Source organism: Boleophthalmus pectinirostris, unplaced genomic scaffold (genome assembly GCF_026225935.1).
Source record: "Boleophthalmus pectinirostris isolate CB_2022bp ecotype Guang Dong unplaced genomic scaffold, ASM2622593v1 HiC_scaffold_9, whole genome shotgun sequence".
Lineage (NCBI taxonomy): Eukaryota > Metazoa > Chordata > Actinopteri > Gobiiformes > Gobiidae > Boleophthalmus > Boleophthalmus pectinirostris.
The window spans coordinates 39,415,402-39,437,901 of NW_026571541.1; the positions used below are offsets into that span (position 1 = coordinate 39,415,402).

The window sequence follows — 22,500 nt, forward strand, 5'->3', positions numbered from 1 at the left end:
ACAGTAAGACACACACACACAGTCTAACACACACACAACACAGTAAGATACACATACACACACACACACACACACAGTAAGACACACACACAGTCTGACAACACACACACAACACACAGTAAGATAGACACAAGTGACACGAGGGCTCAAACTCTACACACGTCACATCTAAACACAAACACTTTAACTGTTTCCCCGTGAAGACGACATCTGACGACCTCCGTGTTTCTTTAATCATTTGTGTCATTCGTTTTTTCAAAATAAAACCAAAAAGAAGAAAAAGAAAATCAACAGTTTCCTTCATTATTTGTCTCCAAAACCAAAATGAAAAAACAGATAACGACTTTCTCGTTTACGTGACTTCAGTGACTGTGATGCCGAACTGAACCAGGACTGATCCAGGTCCAGGACCAGACCGAGACCAGTCCAAGACTGAGATCAGAACTGAAAATGGGACCAGAGCGGGACTGAGACCGAGACCAGGCCGGGACCAGACCCCACAGAGGCTCAAGAGTCAAAGCTTGGAGTCCGCTCTGGTCCCGGACCTGGATCAGTCCTGGTTCAGTTCGGCACCACAGTCACTGAAGTCATTATCTGTTTTGTTTTGGTTTTTTACCATTTTTCATTTAAAACATACAATCGAAAATTGAAAACAAATGAATCATTGTTTGTTTTTTTTCATTTTGGTTTTGGAGACAAATAATGAAGAAAATAGTTTTTTCGTTTTATATTGAAAAACGAATGAAACAGAGATCACTCCTCATCACCTCGAACACTCTTTAAATCTTAAACATTCACTCCAAACACTCCGGCACACGACACTGCAGGAGCCACAGCCGCCCCGGGACAGACCGGCAGAAGCGAGGCTGCAGATCTGCACCTCGGGCTCGATCTGAAACAAAAACAACGATCCAGACTCACCTTCCAGGCATTGTTACAGACTTCAGGCTCGTTCACCTGAAACACAAAATGAAAAGTGTCGTTTATTTCTTTCTTTCTCTGTGGCTTCACACGACTCGAGCTCCTGGGTTCGACTCGACTGTTTTAGGACGTTCACAGCGGGAGAAGTTCAGACTGGATTTTGTTTTGGGTCAGTAATTAACAGTGTTGGGAGTAACGCGTTATAAAAATAACAAATTACAGTAATGCATTGCTTTTTGCTGTAACGCAGTAATGTTCAGCATCACAGGGGAAAAAATAGTAATATTTTACTTGGTACAAATACGCGCGTTACAATGTTTTTTTAACCTGGATTGAAGTGGTGGGTTTTTCGATTTCAGCAGCGGTGAAACGCCGGAGACGCGCCCTCGTAGACCTTCAGGTAACCGCGGACGAAAGGACTGACAAAGAACTCTATGCTGTTTAGACCTGGTTTAGACCTGGGTCAGTTCTGGTTTAGACCTGGTTTACACTCGTCCCTCGCTCTAATGCTTTTCGCAGTCTCGCAGATTTTATTTTTTTTGTGTGCAATTTTGCAGCCCTTTTTGTTTTTACATTGTATGAACACGTACTGCGTTCCTCCCGCTGCGTCCTGATTGGCTGAGGGACTCCTGTCTCCTGTACACTACAGAATGTGTTCAGCTGCCAAATTTAAATACAAGTTCAATCTCTAGCAGTGTGATTCTGAAGTGTTGTACGGTTGCAAGTTTTCTCCCCGACGAAACGTTCTGCACCGACAAAGGCTCCTGCGCTCACACCCAAAAGACAGAGGACGATGTAACATCACACAAAAAGTTGGACTTCTGGACACGCTGAAGGAAGGTAGAAGTTGCACGGCTGTAGCAGAGTCCTGCACCGGCTCAGGTACCTGCAAATAGTTGCTGAAATCAGGGCCGTGAGCCCGAGCAGCAGGGTCCATAAAGAGCGATCGGGCGACAGTCGCTCTTACCTCCATGAGGTGTGGAGCAGAGCCGCTCCTTTCTCCTGCGGTCACCTCCGAACCCATCCCTACAGTGAGTCCTGTTTTAGTCCTAGTTCAGTTCTGGTTTAGACCATATACGGCTTTTTCGCAGTTATTTTGGTGAGAGTAACTTAAAGTAATGCAATAGTAATGTAATGTCTTACATTTTAAATGCAGTAATATTGTAACGTAACGAATTACTTTAAAATGACAGTAATAGGTAATAAATAACACAATAGTTTCAAAGTAACTTGCCCAACAGTGGTAATAAATAAGAGAAAACAGATCCAATTCAGTACCGTAAAAAACCCGCATAAAAATCACGTTTGACTGGAGGCACGAGCGCTGTTTGGGATGTTTCTACACCAGATTACGAACACATTTACAAAAGTCACACTTAACGACACGATCGGAGCTAAAATCCACACGATAAAGCGGCGACGCAGCGGGAGGAGGACCGGACAGAGACACCGGGACGAGCCGCGCACGCTGCCCGGGCTCGAGCCTCTGTCCCCGGCTCCGCTCTCGCCGCCGGCCCCGCGCCAGCACCATCCGCCTCAAATCCCCGCCATCGCTTCAGCCACAAAGCCCAAAGTGGCGGAGGTGTCGCCGGGGCCGGGGCCGGAGCCGCCGCGGGGTTTATGGAGCGCGGGCGGCGGAGGATGGTGGAGTTATTGGTGTGTTTTTGTTCGGACATGGCGGATCTTTACCTGCACGAAAGGAGCAAAGATGGCGGGAAAGGAAGTGCGCCGGGTCCTGAGGGAAGATAAGAGCGAGAGGAGGTGCCCCGCCAACTGCCGGAACAGAAAACAAATATTATAATTTACAAGATTTAGATATTAAAATTTTTGTGTATGAATAATTCTGTATTTATAAATTTACTCCAAGATTATGTGTGAATAATTCTGTATTTAAAAATTTAGTCCGAGATTTTGTGTGAATAATTCTGTATTTATAAATTTACACTAAGATTTTTGTGTGTGAATAATTCTATATTTATCTGCATTTATACATTTTCCTTTTCAGAGATACTGGTCGATTCTGTTAATTAACTAATGTTTTACTAATTGAATTATGGCTTTAGTAACATAATTAGATAAACAAACTTTTTTTTTTTTAATTCTGCTGTATTTTATCTACTTATTTTCACACGTGTGTATCTGGAGGAGCTCAAGTCAGAATTGTATATTGTTCACATTTATATATCGAACCACAGACTGAACATATTTTATTCTCTATAATCTATTTAAAATGTTTTATGTACTTTTCTATGAAAAACATTTTTTTATATTCAAGTAAATGACAGAAAAATAGAATTCCTGTAATAAAACTCAGACGCACAAAAGTCAGAAGTGACAGATTAAAATAAAAATAAAATAACATTTATTTAACAGAACAAGAGTCAGGAAAGTTCCACACTGTTGCTTTGGAGACTGGGCAGAGTTTATGTCAGGCTCAGAACCCCTCCCAGCTCGGTGCAGCGGCAGAGTGGTTAACATCCTCCCCACAGTCAGAAGGTGTGAGGTTTGATTCCCGCCTGTGTTTGCGGCGCCCCCTTCAGCTCATGCTGCTCCACTGCAGCGAGCTGTAGGACACGCCCCCTGGTGGCGAGGGCGAGCACAGCAGCAGAGTCTTCTTGACGTTGGACGAGAGTCTGACCCAGGACAGAAGGTCCCTCACGGCGAGAGGGTCCCCCTCGCTCACACACAGAGCCATGAAGTGAGCGTGGAAGCGGAGAGCGTCCCCTAAGGACAAACAGTGTTACTGCGCACGCCGCCGCCGCCGTGAGCCGGACGCCCTCCCCGCGGGGCGCCTCGCCTCGCTCGCCCTACCTGGGTAAACCAAGAAGTCGACTCCGAACTTCCCTCCCGCCGTGAGGTAGAAGCCCCGCCTCCTCAGGTCGGCGAACACTCGGCCCCGCCCCTCGCCGCCGCGGCGCCGCTCTCCCTTCGGCTCGGAGCTCCCGCGCCGCCTCCTGACGGGCGGCAGGGGCAGGCCCTGTCTGCAGGTGCTGAGCTGCACGGCGAGCGCCGAGCGCGGGAACACGAAGCTGTCGAGCGCCGCCGCCGCAGAGGTCAGGGCCGCACCTGAGGTCACAGGTCACACAGGTCAGAGGTCAGAGGTCACAGAGACATGTTCAGTGTTTACAGAAACACGAGGACAAACATGATTTATATTCATGAAATAAAACAGACAGGTGTGTGACAGGTGTGTGTGACAGGTGTGTGTGACAGGTGTGTGTGACAGGTGTGTGACACAGGTGTGTGACAGGTGTGTGACAGGTGTGTGTGACAGGTGTGTGACAGGTGTGTGTGACAGGTGTGTGACAGGTGTGTGACGTGTGACAGTGTGTGTGACAGGTGTGTGTGACAGGTGTGTGACAGGTGTGTGTGACAGTGTGTGTGTGTGACAGGTGTGTGTGACAGGTGTGTGACAGGTGTGTGTGTGTGACAGGTGTGTGTGTGTGTGACAGGTGACAGGTGTGTGACAGGTGTGTGACAGGTGTGTGACAGGTGTGTGACAGGTGTGTGACAGGTGTGTGACAGTGTGTGTGTGACAGGTGTGTGTGACAGGTGTGTGACAGGTGTGTGACAGGTGTGTGTGACAGGTGTGTGTGTGTGACAGGTGTGTGACAGGTGTGTGTGACAGGTGTGTGACAGGTGTGTGACAGGTGTGTGTGACAGGTGTGTGACAGGTGTGTGTGACAGGTGTGTGACAGGTGTGTGACAGGTGTGTGACAGGTGTGTGTGACAGTGTGTGTGACAGGTGTGTGTGACAGGTGTGTGACAGGTGTGTGATGTCACTGACCTGACAGTGATGACATCATCACACACTTCCTGTCCTCCAGAGCCAATCGTCTCTGCTCCTCCAGACTCTGCTCCAGAAACTCCTCCCACCGCTGCACCTGACCAATCACAGAGCAGCGTCACAGCCCCGCCCCCCGGGGCCACAGACAGGTGCAGCAGCACAACTCACCTGAGTCTCTCTCCGCCCCCCCTCCTCCTCCTCCTCCTCTTCTCCTCTCTCCTCTGTCTCCTTCCCTCGTTCCTCGCTCCCTTGTTCCTCTCTCTCCTCCGTCAGTGACAGTAGGGGGCGCTCTCCTTCCTCTGCTTCTTCTTGTCGTTCTTCTCGTTCTCGTTGTTCTTGTCGTTCTTCTCGTTGTCGTTCTTCTCGTTCTCGTCGTTCTTCTCGTTGTCGTCTTCTCGTTGTCGTTCTTGTCGTTCCTTCTCGTTGTCGTTCTTGTCGTTCTTCTCGTTCTCGTCGTTCTTCTCGTTCTTGTCGTTCTTGTCGTTCTTCTCCTTCTTGTCGTTCTTCTCGTTGTCGTTCTTGTCGTTCTTCTCGTTGTCGTTCGTTCGTCGTTCCTCGGGGAGCAGGAGCAGGGGTCGTCCCAGGCGGTTGTTCTGTCGAGGGGCTCGGGGGAGGCAGCCCACGAGCGCCCCCATGAGGCCGAACTCTCTCACTGCACGAAGCTCCTGCACACTCCACACCAGCCCCGCCCCCTCCCCCTCAAACCCCGCCCCCTCACCCCAACTCATCCTCACACCTGGTCTAGTCCTGGTTCAGTCCCGGTCTAGTCCTGGTCTAGACCCGGTCTAGTCCTGGTCTAGTTCTGGTTTAGTCCTGGTTTAGTTCTGGTTCTGGGTCTGTTCAGATCACACGTACTGACGTCACTAGTGTGAGATTGGGACTAAACCAGGACTAAACCAGGTCTAGAGTCTCACCTGGCGCTGCTTTGGTGTTTTTATTTTTAAGTGAACTTTGTTTCTTTCAAAACCCGCGTGACTCTAACGGAGCAACACTTCCGGGATGCGCGCGAGGGGCGGCTCTGATTGGCTGAAGCGATCACGTGAACAACGTAACTGAACGCCGTAAAAAATAAAAAATAAATAAACAAAATAAATAAAACGTGGACAATCTAATTTCAGCACCAAAAAAGCAATAAAATACGAGAACTTCACTTTAAGATTCACATTTGTATTTTTACAAATTTCTACAAATAAATCGTGACTCTTGTGTTTCTGTCACGTCCCGTTAGCGCCGCCTACTGGACACTATTATTTATTATTTATCTTTCTCAGATTTTACGTTTCCCATTAAAAGTCAAAGAAGAAAAACATCATGAGTCACTGGACACACAGAAATACAAAAACTGAAAATGTGTTCTTCATATTTTTTTTGGCAAATTTCATGTTCACAGAGAAAAACTAAAACTTGTTCAGTTTCTGTGAATCGAAATAAATCTTTACATTTAATCCATCCACTGTTTATCCTGCAAAAAGTCTGATCAATAAAATATATTTAGAGCCACATTTCACATTTAGACGAGCTGCTCCAAACTCAAACACCGACGTTTCAAAAAACTCAGCAGCTCATGGACCAGATTCAGATTCAGATTCAGATTCAGATTCAGATTCCGTTTATCAGGTTTGATTTATTTTGTTATTTTATTTTCTGTTTTCATAGTTTTTGTTTTTCCCTCCGTGTCTGAACATGAACGTGCTTCATGTTTATAGTGGATTATGTTTTACATCTGTATATATTAAAAATAATAAGTATAATAATAATAATAAATAAAATAAAAAAATATTTAGAGATTTAAGAGCAGCTGTAGTAGTGATAATCCCGGTGCAATAAAAGTGAAACTTTTATTTAAATATAAAATAAAGAAATATTGTGGAACTTTTAGATTTCTTAAAAGTGTTTATATTGTAATTTTATTTATGAGTCTCTAACAGAAACTGAACCAGGTCTAAACCAGGTCTAAACCAGGACTAAACCAGGTCTAAACCAGGACTAAACCAGGACTAAACCAGGACTAAACCAGGACTAAACCAGGACTAAACCAGGACTAAATCAAATAATAACTGCAAACACTTGTGAATGAAGAAAGCAGCTGAGACTTTTATTTTGAAGGCGTCCACAGCTGGGGTTGGGGCTTTTATTGTGAAGTGAAGCGTGTTCAGTTTCCTCCAGACGTTTGTATAGAAACACAAACAAATGTGTAAAAGAAAAAAACATGTGGAGACGAGAGGATGGGAGGGCATCTGACACACACACACACACACACACACACACACACATCTGACACACACACACACACACACACACACACACACACACATCTGACACACACACACACACACACACTGACACACACACACACACACATCTGACACACACACACACACATCTGACACACACACACACACACACACACACAGACACAAACACACACACACACATCTGACACACAATGGTGAAAAATTAAATAAAGTTCATGAGCTGCGGAGGGTGCGGGGTCCAGGGTCGGGGGGTTGAGGTCAGGGTCAGGATCAGGGGTCAGAGGTCGGGGGTCAGCCCAGGGTGAGCTGCTCCAACTCCTTCAACAACTGAGCCTCCTTCTGCAACTTCTCCACCTGCAAAACACAAACCAGGTCTAAACCAGGACTAAACCAGGACTGAACCAGGTCTAAACCAGGACTAAACCAGGACTGAACCAGGACTGAACCAGGACTAAACCAGGACTAAACCAGGACTAAACCAGGACTAAACCAGGTCTAAACCAGGTCTAAACCAGGACTAAACTAGAGTCTAAACAAAGTCCAAACGTGTTTTAGACTTGTACCTGGTTTTTCTGGAGGATTTTCCCAGAGGCCTGTTGTTCCTTCAGCTCATCGATGGCTTTGAGTTTCTGAAACAAAAACAAAATCAGACTGAAATTAAAACTTCTGCCGCCTCGGACCAAAACAAACGTTCTGGTGGTTCTGGTGGTTGTGGTGGTTCTGGTGGTTCTGCAGGACTGAGGTGGGGGGTTCTTTACTTCACCTTTTTGAGGTTTTTGATTTTCTTGTCCGTCTCGGGGTCTCCGGTGCTCGGCTCTGATTGGCTGACGGCGCTGGGCTCTGGCTCTGATTGGCTGTTGGAGGCAGGGGCGGGATCTGACTCTTTAGCCTCCTGAAAAAAACAAATAAAATGAATTCCAGTTTCAGTCCAGTTTCAGTCCAGGTTCAGTCCAGGTTCAGTCCAGGTTCAGTCCAGGTCCAGTCCTGGTTCAGTCCAGGTTCAGTCCAGGTCCAGTCCTGGTTCAGTCCTGGTTCAGTCCAGGTCCAGTCCTGGTTCAGACCTGTTTGGCGGCCTTCTTGGCCTCTCTCTTCCTCTGGTTCTTCAGGGCCGTCTTGGATAAGATCTTGTCTGAGGATCCTGGTCTCATGTTCTGAGGAGGCTCGTCCTCGTGCTGCAACCAAACACAATGGTCACATGACTGTCCCCACGAGTGTCCAACATGTCTGTCCCCACGAGTGTCCAACATGTCTGTCCCCACGAGTGTCCAACATGTCTGTCCCCACCACGAGTGTCCCCGTGACTGTCCTCAACACGACTGTCCACACTTTACTTTAGGATACTTAGTACCTCACCAGTTTCGTTGAGGCGGTCGGGGGCAGCAGTAGTAGTATTAGTATTAATAGTAGAAGTATTAATAGCAGTAGTAGTAGTAGTAGAAGTAGTAGTAGTAGTAAAAGTACCTCACCAGTTTGGTGGAGGCGGTCGCGGGCAGGTGTCGGAGGGCGGGGGGGCGGTAGGCCTGAGTGGGCGGGGCTTGCGTGGAGCCCAGGCTGGTGGGCGTGGTCTGCGTGCTGATTGGTCGTTCCGGGTATTGTCCGTAAGGGGCGTCCTGCCAGCGCACCTCCCACAGCTCCGCCTCCTGAGCGTCCCACTGGTGCAGCACGGCGCCCGAGTAATGCCACACCTTAAACCCGTTTGACACGCGCAGCCGCGGAGAACACGTCGCCGTGACGACGTGCTCGCCGTCAGGCGCCCACGAGAAGTGGGTGGAGTCAGGTGCCTGCGGCTTACACACCTGCACAGGTAAAAATATACACCTGTCACCTGTCAGCTCACACCTGTCACCTGTCAGCACACACCTGTCACCTGCACAGGTAAATATATCCCACAGCCACAGTCGCCCTGGGGCAGACTGATGTGGCTCTTGTTGCCATGGTGACTCAGTCTTTACCTGTTTGTATTTCTTGACGTCCCAAACCTCCATCTGTCCTCTGAGGTTCCCAAACCCGGCCAGGACCAGAATGTGACCCTGAGGACTGAAACACACACACACACACACACACACACAGAGAGACACACACACACACACACACAGACAGAGACACACACACACAGACACACACACACACACAGAGACAGAGACACACAGACACACACAGACAGAGACACACACACACAGACACAGACACAGACACACACACACACACACACACACACACAGACACACACAGACAGAGACACACACACAGACACACACACACACACACAGACACACACACACAGAGACAGAGACACACACACACAGACACACACACACACACACACACATTGCGATTATTTTGGTCAATATTAAAATCACGATTATTCGATTGATTATTCAGCATTTTTCTCTCAAAATAAAAATACTTTCAAATTGAAAATATAATAAACTCTGAACATGAAATAAGTCATAAAAACATAAACAGCTGTTCTACGATTTATACGTCATCACACACCACTGTGTGTTTAGGGTCAGTGTTTACACATGTAACCTCGAGAAACAACCCAGACACACGTCAAACAGTAGTAGTAGTAGTAGTAGTAGTAGTAGTAGTAGTAGTAGTAGCAGTAGTAGTAGTAGTAGCTAGTAGTAGTAGTAGCTAGTAGTAGTAGTAGTAGTAGTAGTAGTAGCAGTAGTAGTAGTAGTAGTAGTAGTAGTAGTAGTACCTGTAGTAGTAGTAGTAGTAGTAGTAGTAGTAGTAGTAGTAGTAGTAGTACCTAGTAGTAGTAGTAGTAGTAGTAGTAGTAGTACCTGTAGTAGTTGTAGTAGTAGTAGTACCTGTAGTAGTAGTAATAGTAGTCGTAGTAGCAGCAGCAGTAGTAGCAGCAGTAGCAGTAGTAGTAGTAGTAGTAGTAGTAGTAGTAGTAGTAGTAGTAGTAGTAGTAGTAGTAGTAGTAGTAGTAGTAGTAGTAGTAGTAGTAGTAGTACCTGTAGTAGGCGGCGTTCCTGGGTCCTGTTCCGAAGTCAAACACAGGGTCACAGTTGAGGTTGAAGACTGTGGCCTTCGCCGGCATAAACCCGTAAACCACACAGAACTCACAGCAGCTCGGACTCCACGCCACGTCGTAGATCGGCCCCGCCTTCTCTGTGGGGGGGGTCAGGGGTCAGAGGGAGGGGTCAGGGGTCAGAGGTCATAAAGCAGAGTCACACACAGGTTTACACCACAGACTCTAACAGTGTTGTGAGTGAGTGTGGCGTCGGCTCCAGTCAAATGAAGCTCACTGAGGTCTGCGGGGGGGGCGGGGGGGCGGGGGTGAGTCTGGAGTCCGGGTCTGTGTGTGTGTGTGTGTGTGGGGGGGGGGGGGACAGTACTCACGCAGTTGCACCAGCGCCGTTTCCCCGGCGACGCTCAGGAAGTGCAGAGTCTGTTCTCCGTAATACGACGCTCCGGTTTTATCCACGTCTGTGCTCGCGATGACCAGGACGGCAGACGCTGAAACACACAAACAAACAAATAAACAAAAACAAATAGAAACAAACAAAAAGATAAACAACGGCAGACGCTGAAACAACCAAATAAATAAACAAAAACAAACAACTGCAGATGCTGAGGAAAAACAAAGGATCCTGCGAGTGTGAGGACCCTGCGTGTGTGAGGACCCTATGAGGACCCTGCGAGTGTGAGGACCCTGCGTGTGTGAGGACCCTATGAGGACCCTGCGAGTGTGAGGACCCTATGAGGACCCTGCGTGTGTGTGAGGACCCTATGAGGACCCTGCGAGTGTGAGGACCCTATGAGGACCCTGCGTGTGTGTGAGGACCCTATGAGGACCCTGGTTGTGTGAGGACCCTATGAGGACCCTGCGAGTGTGAGGACCCTGCGTGTGTGAGGACCCTATGAGGACCTGCGTGAGTGTGAGGACCCTATGAGGACCTGCTGTGAGGACCCTATGAGGACCCTGCGAGTGTTGAGGACCCTGTGAGGACCCTGCGTGTGTGAGGACCCTATGAGACCCTGCGTGAGGACCCTGTGAGGACCCTGCGTGTGTGTGAGGACCCTATAAGGACCCTGCATGTGTGTGGACCCTGTGAGGACCCTGCGAGTGTGAGGACCCTGCGTGTGTGTGAGGACCCTGCGTGTGTGAGGACCCTGCTTGTGTGAAGACCCTGTGAGTGTGAGGACCTTATGAGGACCCAGCATGCGAGGACCCTGCGTGTGTGAGGTGCACCTTTACGGTTCCACTGCAGGTCCACCTTGTCGGCCTTGAAGAAGCTCTTGTTGGCGAGCGCCGCCGTGGGACCCCCCAGGAGCGGGTACTGGTACAACCGCACGAACGACGGGGCACCTTTACTGCCAGGGACGTACACGGCAACCTGCAGACCACAGGGAGAACTAAACCAGGACTAGACCAGGGCTAGACCAGGACTGAACCAGGACTAAACCAGGACTAAACCAGGACTAAACCAGGACTAAACCAGGACTAAACCAGGACTAAACCAGGACTGAACCAGGACTGAACCAGGACTAAACCAGGACTAAACCAGGACTAAACCAGGACTGAACCAGGAACCAGGACTGAAACCAGGACTGAACCAGGACTAAACCAGGTCTAAACCAGGACTAAACCAGAACTAAACCAGGACTGAACCAGGACTGAACCAGGACTCAACCAGGACTCAACCAGGTCTAAACCAGGTCTAAACCAGGTCTAAACCTGGAATGAACCAGGACTGAACCAGGTCTAAAACAGGACTGAACCATGACTACAGCAGGACTAGAGCAGGACTAGAGCAGGACTGACCTTGCTGGGCTGGGTTCCGGGGGACAGGGCGTAGTCTGAGACCTTCTGCATGTGGAGTTTGTTGGCGATTGTGTCTAAAATCAACATTACACTGAGTTACAATTTTAAACAAAACTTTGTAAAGAGTTTAATGTAAAGGGTTGAGTGTAAAGGGTTGAGTGTAAAGGGTTGAGTGTAAAGGGTTGAGTGTAAAGGGTTGAGTGTAAAGGGTTTGTCTCTGACTGAAGTCGTTGTTCTCGTAGAAGTGCAGCTCGTTGTTGACGCTCCTCACGGCGATCGCCTCCTCCTCCGACCAACTGGGACACCTGTCAATCAACACATTCACTCAGATGCCCTCCCGTACTCCCCCCGTGTGTCAGAGCATGTCAGATGCCCTCCCCGTGTGCCAGATGCCCTCCCCGTGTGTCAGATGCCCTCCCCGTGTGCCAGATGCCCTCCCCAGATGCCTCCCTGTGTGTCAGATGCCCAGATGCCCTCCCCGTGTGTCAGATGCCCTCCCCGTGTGTCAGACTGACCATAGTTCCACTTTCTTCTGGTACAGGGCTTTGAGCAGGAGTCCGGTCTTAAGGTCCCACAGCTGCAGGTTGGCGTCGCCCTGAGCGCTCTGAGCCGACTCTGGAGCAAAACAAACTCGTCTAAACTCACAGAAACACCATTAAATATGAGTAAATATAAAAGGGGGACGGGGGCGGCTGCACGTTTGGTTCTTACTTGTGTACGGCTGCCACGTGGCCAGGATGTTGTTCTGAGGAGAAAACTGAATCAGCACCGTTTTAGGGAGGTCAAGGGTCACGACCTTAGAGCCGTCCACACACTTCACCACGTGCACCCTGCAAAGAGACACAAGACGTTTAAATAAGGACTGAACCAGGTCTAAACCAGGACTAAACAGGTCTAAACCAGGTCTAAGAGCCTGAACACACCGCACACGGCTCTGTAAGCTGCAGTAACAGCGGGACGTCTGCGCAGGCTTGTAACGATAATCAATAAATCGATTCATCGTACGATAACTTTTAATGAGCTCGATGACTTTTCCTGCTGTGATAAATTCTATTTGCATGTCGTTTTCTTTTCTTCTCTCTCTGTACCAAAGAATATTCCACAATGTAAATCAACGACTAAAATCACTTTTAAAGACACTTTTGATACAGAGAATTAATAATCCATTTTATTTTTTTGTTTTGGTTGTGTTTGGTTCAACATTGGTTTATTCAAGTGCATTTTGTTCAAGTCCTCGCTGTGACCCAGACACATGAGGCTGTTCTTATGTGAACTGTTTTATTGAGGCCTGTTGTTTTTGTTTGTCTTAAATGTTCTTTAGAAAGTAAAGTTTATTGATCTTTGAAAGGACGTATTTGCATTTTTATTCAACGGTCATTATATTAGTTGAAATTGGTCTCAAAATGTCAATATTATCGCTGTTTTATCATAATAAATTCTTGGACAATTAATCATTCAGCAAAATATTTTATCGTTACAGGCCTACGTCTGCACAGCAGCAACAACAGGACGTCTGCGCAGCAACAACAGGACGTCTGCGCAGCTCTTGTAGAACATCTCTCAAAATGTCAATATTATCGATTTTTATCACAATAAATTCTTGGTCAATTAATTGTTCAGCAAAATATTTAATCATTACATCGGGACGTCTGCGCAGCTCCTGTAGAACATCTCTGTGTTTCTCAATGGGAAAGAGGATCAGACTTGCCCGGACACGTTCAGCCGCTTTATCAGATCCACAGAGAAAATAACTGAATAAACTTGTATTTACCTTCTGTACAGACTGAAAACAGCAAACACACGATAGACAAAATCAGGTTAAAAACTCAAATGTCTGGACCTGAGCTTCTTCACACGACACAGAGCCGCTCCAGGAGCTCACGGTCCTGAAGGAAACTGCCCAAACACAACAGCACATGCAGGTTTTCTGTGGATTCTGACGCGGACACTCACCTGAAACAGGCTGGATTCTATTATTTTTAAATCTACACATGACGTGCTGCTGCATACACGCGCCGGGGGCTTTAATACATTCTAAAATAATAAAGGTCCAAAACGTGTGTGGGGAAAACCCACCGTGTGCAGTGTGTCTCTGACCTAAAGCAGGTACAGAACAGAACTCATACTGACTCTAGAACAGGAGTCAAACTCAAACTCACAGAGGCCAAAATTAAAAACTGAAATCAAGTCGTGGGTCAAACTAAATATTTATTGAAACATTTCAACAACATCTGCATTTTATCTTTTCTTTTGAGATCTGTAATGTTAAAACTTTTTATATTAAAATAAATGTTTAATAACGGTTTTGCTTAAACATTGAATCCAGAACAAACAGAATATAAAATAATAACAACATTTTAAATAAATAATGTCTGTATAATGTATCTGTAGCCGTCGGAGCAGCTCTCATTTGTATGTGAAATGATCTCGTGGGCCAAATATAATTCTATCGTGGGCCGAATTTGGCCCCCGGGTCTGAGTTTGACATGTGTGCAGTATAACAGTATAAAGTTTTATTCCAGTGAAAGTGTTTTTACCCTTTGGAGTTACACCAGGCGAACAGCGACCCATCTCGACTGAAGCACAGAGACCGACTCGGCGAAGAGTCTCTGAAAACACGAGAGGAAGAGAATTAAACAAACCAAGTACTAGGGGTGTGCAAAAATATCTGAATATCGATATATCGTATCGTTTAATGTGATGATACAGTATCGATATCGTGGGCTGCTGCATCGATATTTCACCAAGAGTATTTTTAGGTGTGTTTTACTAAATTATTTTGTTCCAGCTACAGTTTTGTTGCTTGTGGAGTGAAAGGAAACTCATTTATGTGACACATTTGACATTTTTACTGTTTTGATGATTAAAATGTTTGTGTTTCATATGAACTTTGCACAAGAAGAAGTTTAACAAAGACTTTTAGTATCACAGCCATGATTTATTGAACAGTATCGAATCGATTTGAAATATATCATATCGAATCGAAAGTGCACTGTATTGAGATATGTATCGTATCATGGCCTGTGTATCGAGATATGTATCGTATCGGCAACTCCTTAATGACACCAGTCCTACCAAGTATGTCTTATGTGACACATCTGACTTCAGTCTCTGATATTTTTGCTGTTTATTAAAAATGTATTATTAATTTTGTTCATAATATATTGCAGTGTGTGTGTGTGTGTGTGTTATTGTGTGTGTGTGTGTGATGTGTGTGTGTGTGTGTGTGTGTGTGTGTGTGTGTGCTATGTGTGTGTGTGTGTGTTATTGTGTGTGTGTGTGTGTGTGTGTGTGTGTGTGTGTTATTGTGTGTGTGTGTGTTATTGTGTGTGTGTGCTATTGTGTGTGTGTGTGTTATGTGTGTGTGTGTGTGTTATTGTGTGTGTGTGTGTGTGTTATTGTGTGTGTGTGTTATGTGTGTGTGTGTGTTATGTGTGTGTGTGTGCTATGTGTGTGTGTGTGTGTGTTATGTGTGTGTGTGTGTGCTATGTGTGTGTGTGTGTGTGTGTTATTGTGTGTGTGTGTTATTGTGTTATTGTGTGATGTGTGCTATTGTGTGTGTGTGATGTGTGCTATTGTGTGTGTGTGTGTGTGTGTGTGTTATTGTGTTATTGTGTTGGACTCACGTCTGAAAAGCAGGATGAGGTTCACACTTTGGTCCAGAGAACAGGGAGGTGCCCTGGGAGCCTCGCACTGGAACAAAACAATTTGAAACCGACAAAATGTGAAATGTTAAGTGTTAAATGTTAAAGTTTGTATAGATGATTTTTTTAAGGGAAGAGAAATACAGCGACAGTCCTTGTGCGCGTTCAGAATCACTGTTGGAGTTTCCTGTCTAGAAGTAATTCAGCGACCGACGCATCAGTTTTTAGACCCTTCGTCTGCTTCGGTCGCGCCATCGCTGGACGAGATCTCCAAGAATCACCTCAGTTTGTCTTTGCTCCTTTTTCTCTTCTCTTCTTCTTTCAGCGACCTCAAAAACTGACTTTCTTTTGCGGCGAACCGGTCGTGGATTCTCGTCCACCGTCACGACAAACTTTGTGCGAAATGCGAGGAAGCGACAGTTCTAAGAACCGCCACGTAAACCACATAATCCCCGCGCTCCGACGAGTCAGTTACACTAGGGAGTTTGATTGACAACCTAACAGCCAATAGAAAATGAGGGAGCCTCGTTTTCTATTGGCTGATGTTTATCTGGAATCACTACGTCCACAGTTGATAGATTTTCGTTCTTTTTTTTTTTGGTCATTATAATTACAAAGCTGCTGCGTCTCTGTGATGATATTTTAATCCTTCACTGACAGTTTGAAACTAAAAAAAATCCTCCATACAACCTTTAAATGTTAAATGTTAAGTGTTAAATATATTCCAGTGCACGAGTCATGGGGCTTCGTTCTCACTGACACATGGGACAGTGAACATAAAACATCAAACATAAAACAAAACATTTCAGAATCTGTGGTAAGAGCTTGAAAAAACAGACTAAATCAGTCCTCTAAAGGCTGCCACTCGTGACGTCACTACATGAAACAGAATCTGAGCTTTTTAGTGAAACAGGTTCAGTTCTGGTTCAGTTTTTCACTCGTGTGATTCAGGACGAACTCTTAAATCCACGTTTACACACGCGCTCCGAACTCTCACGCTGAGCCTCGTCCACTTCGTAAACGTGCCTCTGCGCGCTAAAGCCGAGCGTCACAAAACAACAGCGTTTGCGTCACGATTTAATAAAGGACGAGGGAGAATTCGGCATGAATCTGACCTCGCTGCAAACGTCCGCTCGGCTCAAACCGGCGACTTCAGAACGAGACGCAATACATTTGAAGAGCCGCGAAGTTTGCGCCAGTCGACGAGGGCTCACGTCAAAACACGCACTTTTGTTTAAAACGGGTTCACTCACTTTCAAATTAAACACGCCGAGTTTTTCTTTAGTTTAAACGTGTCAGATTCCGCAGTTTGTTAGCAGAAATTTATTTACGTTACATTAAATAATTACGTGTAAACATAAAACTGTCATAAATCTACATGGGATTCATTTACCCCATGACAACCTCTGTATTTTTCGTCTTTTATTTAATAGAAAAACAAACCGGGGCCATTTTGTTTCACGTTTAAGCCAAACGCTTAAAAAGCCCCGCACTGAGGCTTTAAAGTCCCACAAACGAGTTTTAAAAGAGTTTAATTCAGACCCACCTGCCAACAGCGGGACCGGGGGCGCCATGTTTACGTGCCCGACGTACGTACCCACGCGGGGTGACGTAAACGCGACGCGACGGGGGGCGGGGCGTGTCTCGCAGTGCCACGTCAGCATCAGAGTTCAAATAAAACGAGTTAAAAACGCGACAGAAAAGGAAAAAAACCTGGAATAATGTGTGAAAACGTGGAACAAACACCGATGCGATTTGTGACGTAAATGTGACTTTTTAACGAAGTTCGTCGGTTCGTTTCGTGTCGTTTGTGCAAAGCTGCTGAAGAAGAGTCGAAAAACGGGCGCGACTTCCGGTTTCAAAATAAAATAACACGATTCAACTACGTTTTACCGAGAAATAAAGCTGAAAATGTGCATTAAACTAAAACAAATACTGTCAAAACACTAGGAACCAAATATAACAACGATATTTAAGGCCTAAACGTAATTCGGTTTTAAAAATGTGAAAATTATAAAACTGAATAAACCAATGATGTGAAAGGAAAGGCACGTACGCGTCCTCGTTTAAGTATTTTTATTTATTTATTTTAGTAGTAGTAGTATAGTATAGTGACAAAATCTTTAAAAAACGTTGCTAAAAACAGATTAAATAAAAGTTAAATCGGGTTGGGTTGGGTCCGGGCGGATGTCGGCGGTTCTCCCTCCGCAGCTTCCCCGGGCCGGAGCGTCTGCGGGGCGGCTCCGGCTCCGGCCCGGCCCCCGGAGGCGGAGTCCCGGCTTTTTGAGTACGTAGACAACCGAGTAAAGTCCCCACTTCCCCCCAGCATCTCCCGACGCCCGAAACCGCGTCCGCAAAGCTCCGAAACCGGGACCAGACCGAGCCGAGCCGAACCCTCCGAGCAAAAAAAAACAAAGACAAAATGGTGGCCAAGCAGCGGATCCGGATGGCGAACGAGAAGCACAGCAAGAACATCACCCAGCGCGGGAACGTCACTAAGTCCACGGTGAGAGCTTTTCACGCAACAAAACTCCTCAAAAACTCCACAGAAACTCCACCAAAGTCACATTTAATGACTGAGAATGTGTCCAGAACCGGTCCGGCTGAGCTGTTTTCGTGTTTTAAAGCGTTAAAAGCGCGTTAAAGTGAATCAAAACTCTCCAAAACTCAACATAATCCGCGCTTTATCTTGACTACTTTGATAATTGACTTTTTCATTGACATTTTCCGACAAAAAAACCCCCAAAGATTTAAGATTGAAATATTTTAAGTTGCGTCCCACTTTTATGCTCACATATGTTTAGAAGTTTAGTGAAAAGTGTTAGTAAATGAGAAAAGTCGTGAATAAAAATAAAAACGTAGCTTGCAAATGAAAACGTGTTAAGTTTTGTTGTTGTTTTGCAGAAAAGTGCACAGAAATGTCCTTGAATTTGTGTTTTTGCGAATGTTCAGAAACTCTTTACATTTGCAGACGTCATCACGATCGGCGGATGAGTCATTACTACTTAACTACGTGTGTAATTCTTCTACGTAACAGGAACTAAATGTGATTAACTCGTGCGATGCTGAACAAAAAGATAATAATAATAATAATAATAATTACACTTAAATATTATAATTACGCGTCTTAAACTTGCTTCGGTTTATTTTGCAAAGTTTCAGACCGGACCGGGGTCAAAGTTGAAAAAGTTGAACAGAGCCACGTCGTCATAAAAACCCTGCAGCTGTTTTTTTTTTTTTTTTTTTATGCTTCCTTTCGTAGCTCCGTTTTTATGAAATATATATTTATTTGAACATAAACATACACACAACACACTGGGGGCGTCGCATTATCAAAAAATAAAAAAATATATAATTCCGTTTCAATTATAAAATAACTACAGAAATAAATCGGTTATATTTTTACATTTTATCGAAACGGCCGGAGTTTTGGCGTCGAGCTTTAGTTGTTTTCCAGTTTTCCCTGTGTGGTCTGGGAGCTGGAATACGATTGAATTTATCTCGTTACGAAAACAAGATAATGAAAATTTGCTGCAGTGTCTGTGGTTTTTCGCCAAAAGCAAAACAATATTTAACTTTCGACGCAACTCGACTTTATTTTTTACATAAACAGTGACGAATATAGTGACGCGTCTGGAGAAAAAGTGAATATTTACAATTATTTCTGTTAAAATATTTTAATTGTCCACAGAAAATAAAATGTTAAATGTTGAGTGTGGCGATTTTTATTTTTAGATTTCGCTCCAGTTTCTGACGTCTGGACAAAAAACGAGAGCGTGAGGACGTTCGTAAAACAAATGATCCAAAGATTCTTCTTCTGAATCACAAAAAAAACCACAAAATAAAAGCTCAAATTTGAATTTAAATCTTGTTTTCAGAATCAGGAGGACGAGTCTGCAGACGCCTCAGTGCCTCAGTTGGATTCACGGGTTTATTCAGACTCACAAACGACTAAAACACAAAATAGAATCTCACGTGTCGTTTGTTCGTTTGTTTTTCAATATAAAACCTAAAAAATAAGAAAACGAAAAAAACAACAGTTTTCTTCATTATTTGTCTCCAAAACCAAAATGAAAAAAACAGATAATGATTAATTTTTTCAGTTTTCAATTTTGTGTTTTAATGAAAAATGGAAAAAATGGATAACTGACTAAACCAGGTCCAGGACCAGACTTAGACCGGGACTTAGACCGAGACCGGGACTTGGACTGGGACTTGGACCGAGACTGAAACTGAGACTGAGACCGGGACTTGGACTGGGACTGAAAACGGTTCTGTCCTGGTTTAATCCTGGTTTAATCCTGGTCCAGTTTCATCCTGGTCTAGTCCCGGTCTAGTCCTGGTCTAGTCCTGGTTTAGTTTAGTCTGTTTTCCGCTTTTCCATTTTTCATGTAAACACAAAATCGAAAAATGAAAAACCAAATAAAATCTTTATCTTTTTTTTTTTTTTTCATTTTGGTTTTGGAGACAAATAATGAAGAAAATCGTTGTTGATTTTTTTTGTTTTCTTGTTTTTTGTTTTATTTTGAAAAACGACTAAACGAACGACACGTGGATTAAAGTCTTAGTTTTTCTACTGGATGTAAACGCGGCGTTTCTTTTACTTGTGATTCTTTTTACGCTGAAATAACAGTCGAACAAATATTTCGATTTGTTTGATTTTTCTCACAAATGCAGAGGCTGAAAAACGAGGTGTCGCCATTTAAACTTTTCCTTTTCTATAAACCCGGACGTGTTCAAATGTTTTTGTGCGTCACATGATTTATTTATTTATTTAAACAGATTTTGACGTCGTCTTCGTTCTGTCGTTTTTCTGATTAGATCAAACCAAAGTCCAGACGAGTCCAAACGTTTGTGTCAGAGCAGAGACGGATCAGAACCTGCGCACGCTTCACCTTTAAACACACACACAAACACACACACACACAAAAAACACACACAAAACACACACAAAAACACACACAAACACACACACACACAAAAACACACACAAACACACACACACAAACACACACACACAAAACACACACAAAACACACAAAACACACACAAAACACACACAAAACACACACACACACACACACAAAAACACACACACAACAAAACACACACAAAAAACACACACAAAACACACACACACAAAAACACACACAAAAACACACACACACACACAAAACACACACACACAAACACACACAAAAAAAGCACACAAAAAAGCACACAAAAAACACACAAAAAAATCACACAAAAAAACACAACACAAAAAAAAAAACAGTGAAGAGTTTAAATGTTTTTTAAACAGGAGACAAACTTTTATCGTTTAATTTTAAATCCTCCCATTTAAATGAGACCAGACGAACTGAAAGAGTAAAGGTCTGAACCGGGTCTGAACCGGGTCTGAACCGGGTCTGAACCGGGTCTGAACCGGGTCTGAACCGGGTCTGTTTGTGTTTCAGAGGAGTCTGGAGGACAAAGGTGTTGGTCCATGGCTGTTGGCGCTCTTCATCTTCGTCGTCTGTGGATCAGGTCAGGACTAAACCTGGACTAAACCTGGACTGAAACCAGGACTGAAACCAGGACTGAAACCAGGACTGAAACCAGGTCTAAAACCAGGTCTAAAACCAGGTCTAAAACCAGGTCTAAAACCAGGTCTAAAAATGGGACTAAAGCAGCAGCACACACACTGTGTGTGTGTGTTTGTGTGTGTGTCACACACAAACACACACACACACTCTGTCCTGACACATGTTCAGATTCTCACAGGTTTGTTCACAACAACAGAACAAAGTCCAACTGATAAACACCTGCACCAGCACACACCAAAGACAAGGTCTGGACCGGGGTCTGGACCGGGGTCTGGACCGGGACCGGGGGACTGGGACCGGGGACTGGACCGGGGACTGGACCGGGGACTGGACCGGGGACTGGGACGGGACCGGGACGGGACCGGGGACGGGACCGGGGACGGGACCGGGGACGGGACCGGGGACTGGACCGGGGACTGGACCGGGGACTGGACCGGGGACTGGACCGGGGACTGGACCGGGGACGGGACCGGGGACGGGACCGGGGACGGGACCGGGGACGGGACCGGGGACGGGACCGGGGACGGGACCGGGGACTGGACCGGGGACTGGACTCTGTAGCCGCTGCTCAGTCTCTGAATCTTGTTTTTGTTTTTCCGCAGCCATTTTCCAGATCATCCAGAGCATCCGGATGGGCATGTAACCACGGCGACGCTCTGGGGGCGGAGCCGAGGCCGCAATGGATTTGTGCCGTGGCCACGCCCCCTCTTGAACTCTGACCTCTGACCTTGACATCAAATGGCATTACTCTTCGGAAATTGGATCAAAACCAGGACCAAACCGGATCTGAACCAAGGACTAAAGCTGGACCAAAGCCGGACCAGGTCCGGACCAGGTCTGGACCGGGTCTGGACCCGGACTTTAAAGATCATTATTCTGATCATTCCCTCATTTGTATAAAGTTCCTTCAAACTCACGTCGGTTTAAACGTTTGTGGTTTGAAGATTCGCCTTAAAATATTTTGTGGTAATTGTAAAATTTAATAAAAAATGTGAAAAACATTTTGACTCGTGTTTTAAATCAAACACAAACGAGACGATCAGATCAACAGAACAGCCAATCAGGAGCGAGGCTGATGAAGGCCACACCCCCTGTCAATCAAACCTGTTGCTAACACTAGTGGGCGGGGCCTCGGGGAAAGAAGGCATCTGATTGGTCTGTTCTGAATGTTCAGATCTGAATTTAGGGACAAATCGAGAAAAAAAAGAGAAAATCTGAATGAGCAGCAGCGACACGAGAGACTCCTCCTCCTCACAGGTGAGTCTGACTCCTCCTCCTCACAGGTGAGTCTGACTCCTCCTCCTCCTCACAGGTGAGTCTGACTCCTCCTCCTCACAGGTGAGTCTCAGGTGAGTTCTCCTCAGGTGTGTGTCCCTGTTCTTCGTCTTCGTCGTTCTTCTGTCGCTCCGTTTGTGTCGATGAATAAAACGAGCAGGTCAGACTCGGGACAGACCGACCTGAAGTCTATCACAACTAACGGAAAAAGTTCCATAGTGCAGCTTTACAGATTAGTGGAGTGATTCCA

At 45.6% G+C, this 22,500-nt stretch overlaps 3 protein-coding genes across 4 annotated transcripts; 1 reads left to right on the forward strand and 2 right to left on the reverse strand.

The window, feature by feature from the left end:
- Window positions 1-589: 589 nt before the first annotated feature.
- On the reverse strand, window positions 590-5,737 carry LOC129412601 (tRNA-splicing endonuclease subunit Sen34-like). Its single transcript, XM_055166659.1, is given in 7 exon segments — window positions 590-957; window positions 2,611-2,694; window positions 3,320-3,645; window positions 3,733-3,987; window positions 4,709-4,805; window positions 4,877-5,098; window positions 5,101-5,737. Coding segments are annotated over 5 exon segments (1,098 nt in total). The 5' UTR covers window positions 5,437-5,737; the 3' UTR covers window positions 590-957; window positions 2,611-2,694; window positions 3,320-3,457.
- A 1,307-nt stretch (window positions 5,738-7,044) lies between these two features.
- eif2a (eukaryotic translation initiation factor 2A) lies at window positions 7,045-17,062 on the reverse strand. 2 transcript variants are annotated; one of them, XM_055166599.1, is made up of 16 exons: window positions 16,937-17,061; window positions 15,373-15,439; window positions 14,284-14,355; window positions 12,458-12,576; window positions 12,262-12,361; window positions 11,969-12,051; window positions 11,747-11,820; window positions 11,174-11,318; window positions 10,321-10,437; window positions 9,933-10,089; window positions 8,916-9,000; window positions 8,430-8,759; window positions 8,025-8,135; window positions 7,727-7,855; window positions 7,527-7,592; window positions 7,045-7,317 (listed from the first exon to the last, which is right to left on the reverse strand). In XM_055166599.1, the coding sequence occupies exons 1-16, from the start codon at window positions 17,052-17,054 to the stop codon at window positions 7,255-7,257; spliced, it is 1,836 nt and encodes a 611-aa protein (XP_055022574.1). In that variant the 5' UTR covers window positions 17,055-17,061; the 3' UTR covers window positions 7,045-7,254. The 2 variants fall into 2 exon arrangements, 1 of the variants encoding a protein (XP_055022574.1); XR_008633760.1 differs by lacking the exons at window positions 7,045-7,317; window positions 7,527-7,592 and having other exon boundaries at window positions 8,425-8,759; window positions 16,937-17,062.
- Window positions 17,063-17,676: 614 nt separating this feature from the next.
- Window positions 17,677-21,976, forward strand: LOC110172164 (stress-associated endoplasmic reticulum protein 2-like). The gene is made up of 3 exons (XM_020937992.2): window positions 17,677-17,896; window positions 20,847-20,916; window positions 21,578-21,976. Exons 1-3 carry the CDS (start codon window positions 17,813-17,815, stop codon window positions 21,616-21,618), a joined length of 195 nt encoding a protein of 64 aa, XP_020793651.1. The 5' UTR covers window positions 17,677-17,812; the 3' UTR covers window positions 21,619-21,976.
- Window positions 21,977-22,500: the final 524 nt, after the last annotated feature.

Excerpts from the sequence above, each read along its gene's own strand:
- eif2a (XM_055166599.1), bottom strand. The coding sequence starts at position 17,054 with ATGCTGACGTGGCACTGCGAGACACGCCCCGCCCCCCGTCGCGTCGCG. Across the intron at positions 12,362-12,457 it reads CACGTGGCAGCCGTACACAA|AGTCGGCTCAGAGCGCTCAG; the intron begins GTAAGAACCAAA and ends GTTTTGCTCCAG. Across the intron at positions 7,856-8,024 it reads CCAAGAAGGCCGCCAAACAG|GAGGCTAAAGAGTCAGATCC; the intron begins GTCTGAACCAGG and ends TGTTTTTTTCAG.
- LOC110172164 (XM_020937992.2), top strand. The coding sequence starts at position 17,813 with ATGGTGGCCAAGCAGCGGATCCGGATGGCGAACGAGAAGCACAGCAAG. Across the intron at positions 17,897-20,846 it reads GGAACGTCACTAAGTCCACG|AGGAGTCTGGAGGACAAAGG; the intron begins GTGAGAGCTTTT and ends TTTGTGTTTCAG. Across the intron at positions 20,917-21,577 it reads CTTCGTCGTCTGTGGATCAG|CCATTTTCCAGATCATCCAG; the intron begins GTCAGGACTAAA and ends GTTTTTCCGCAG.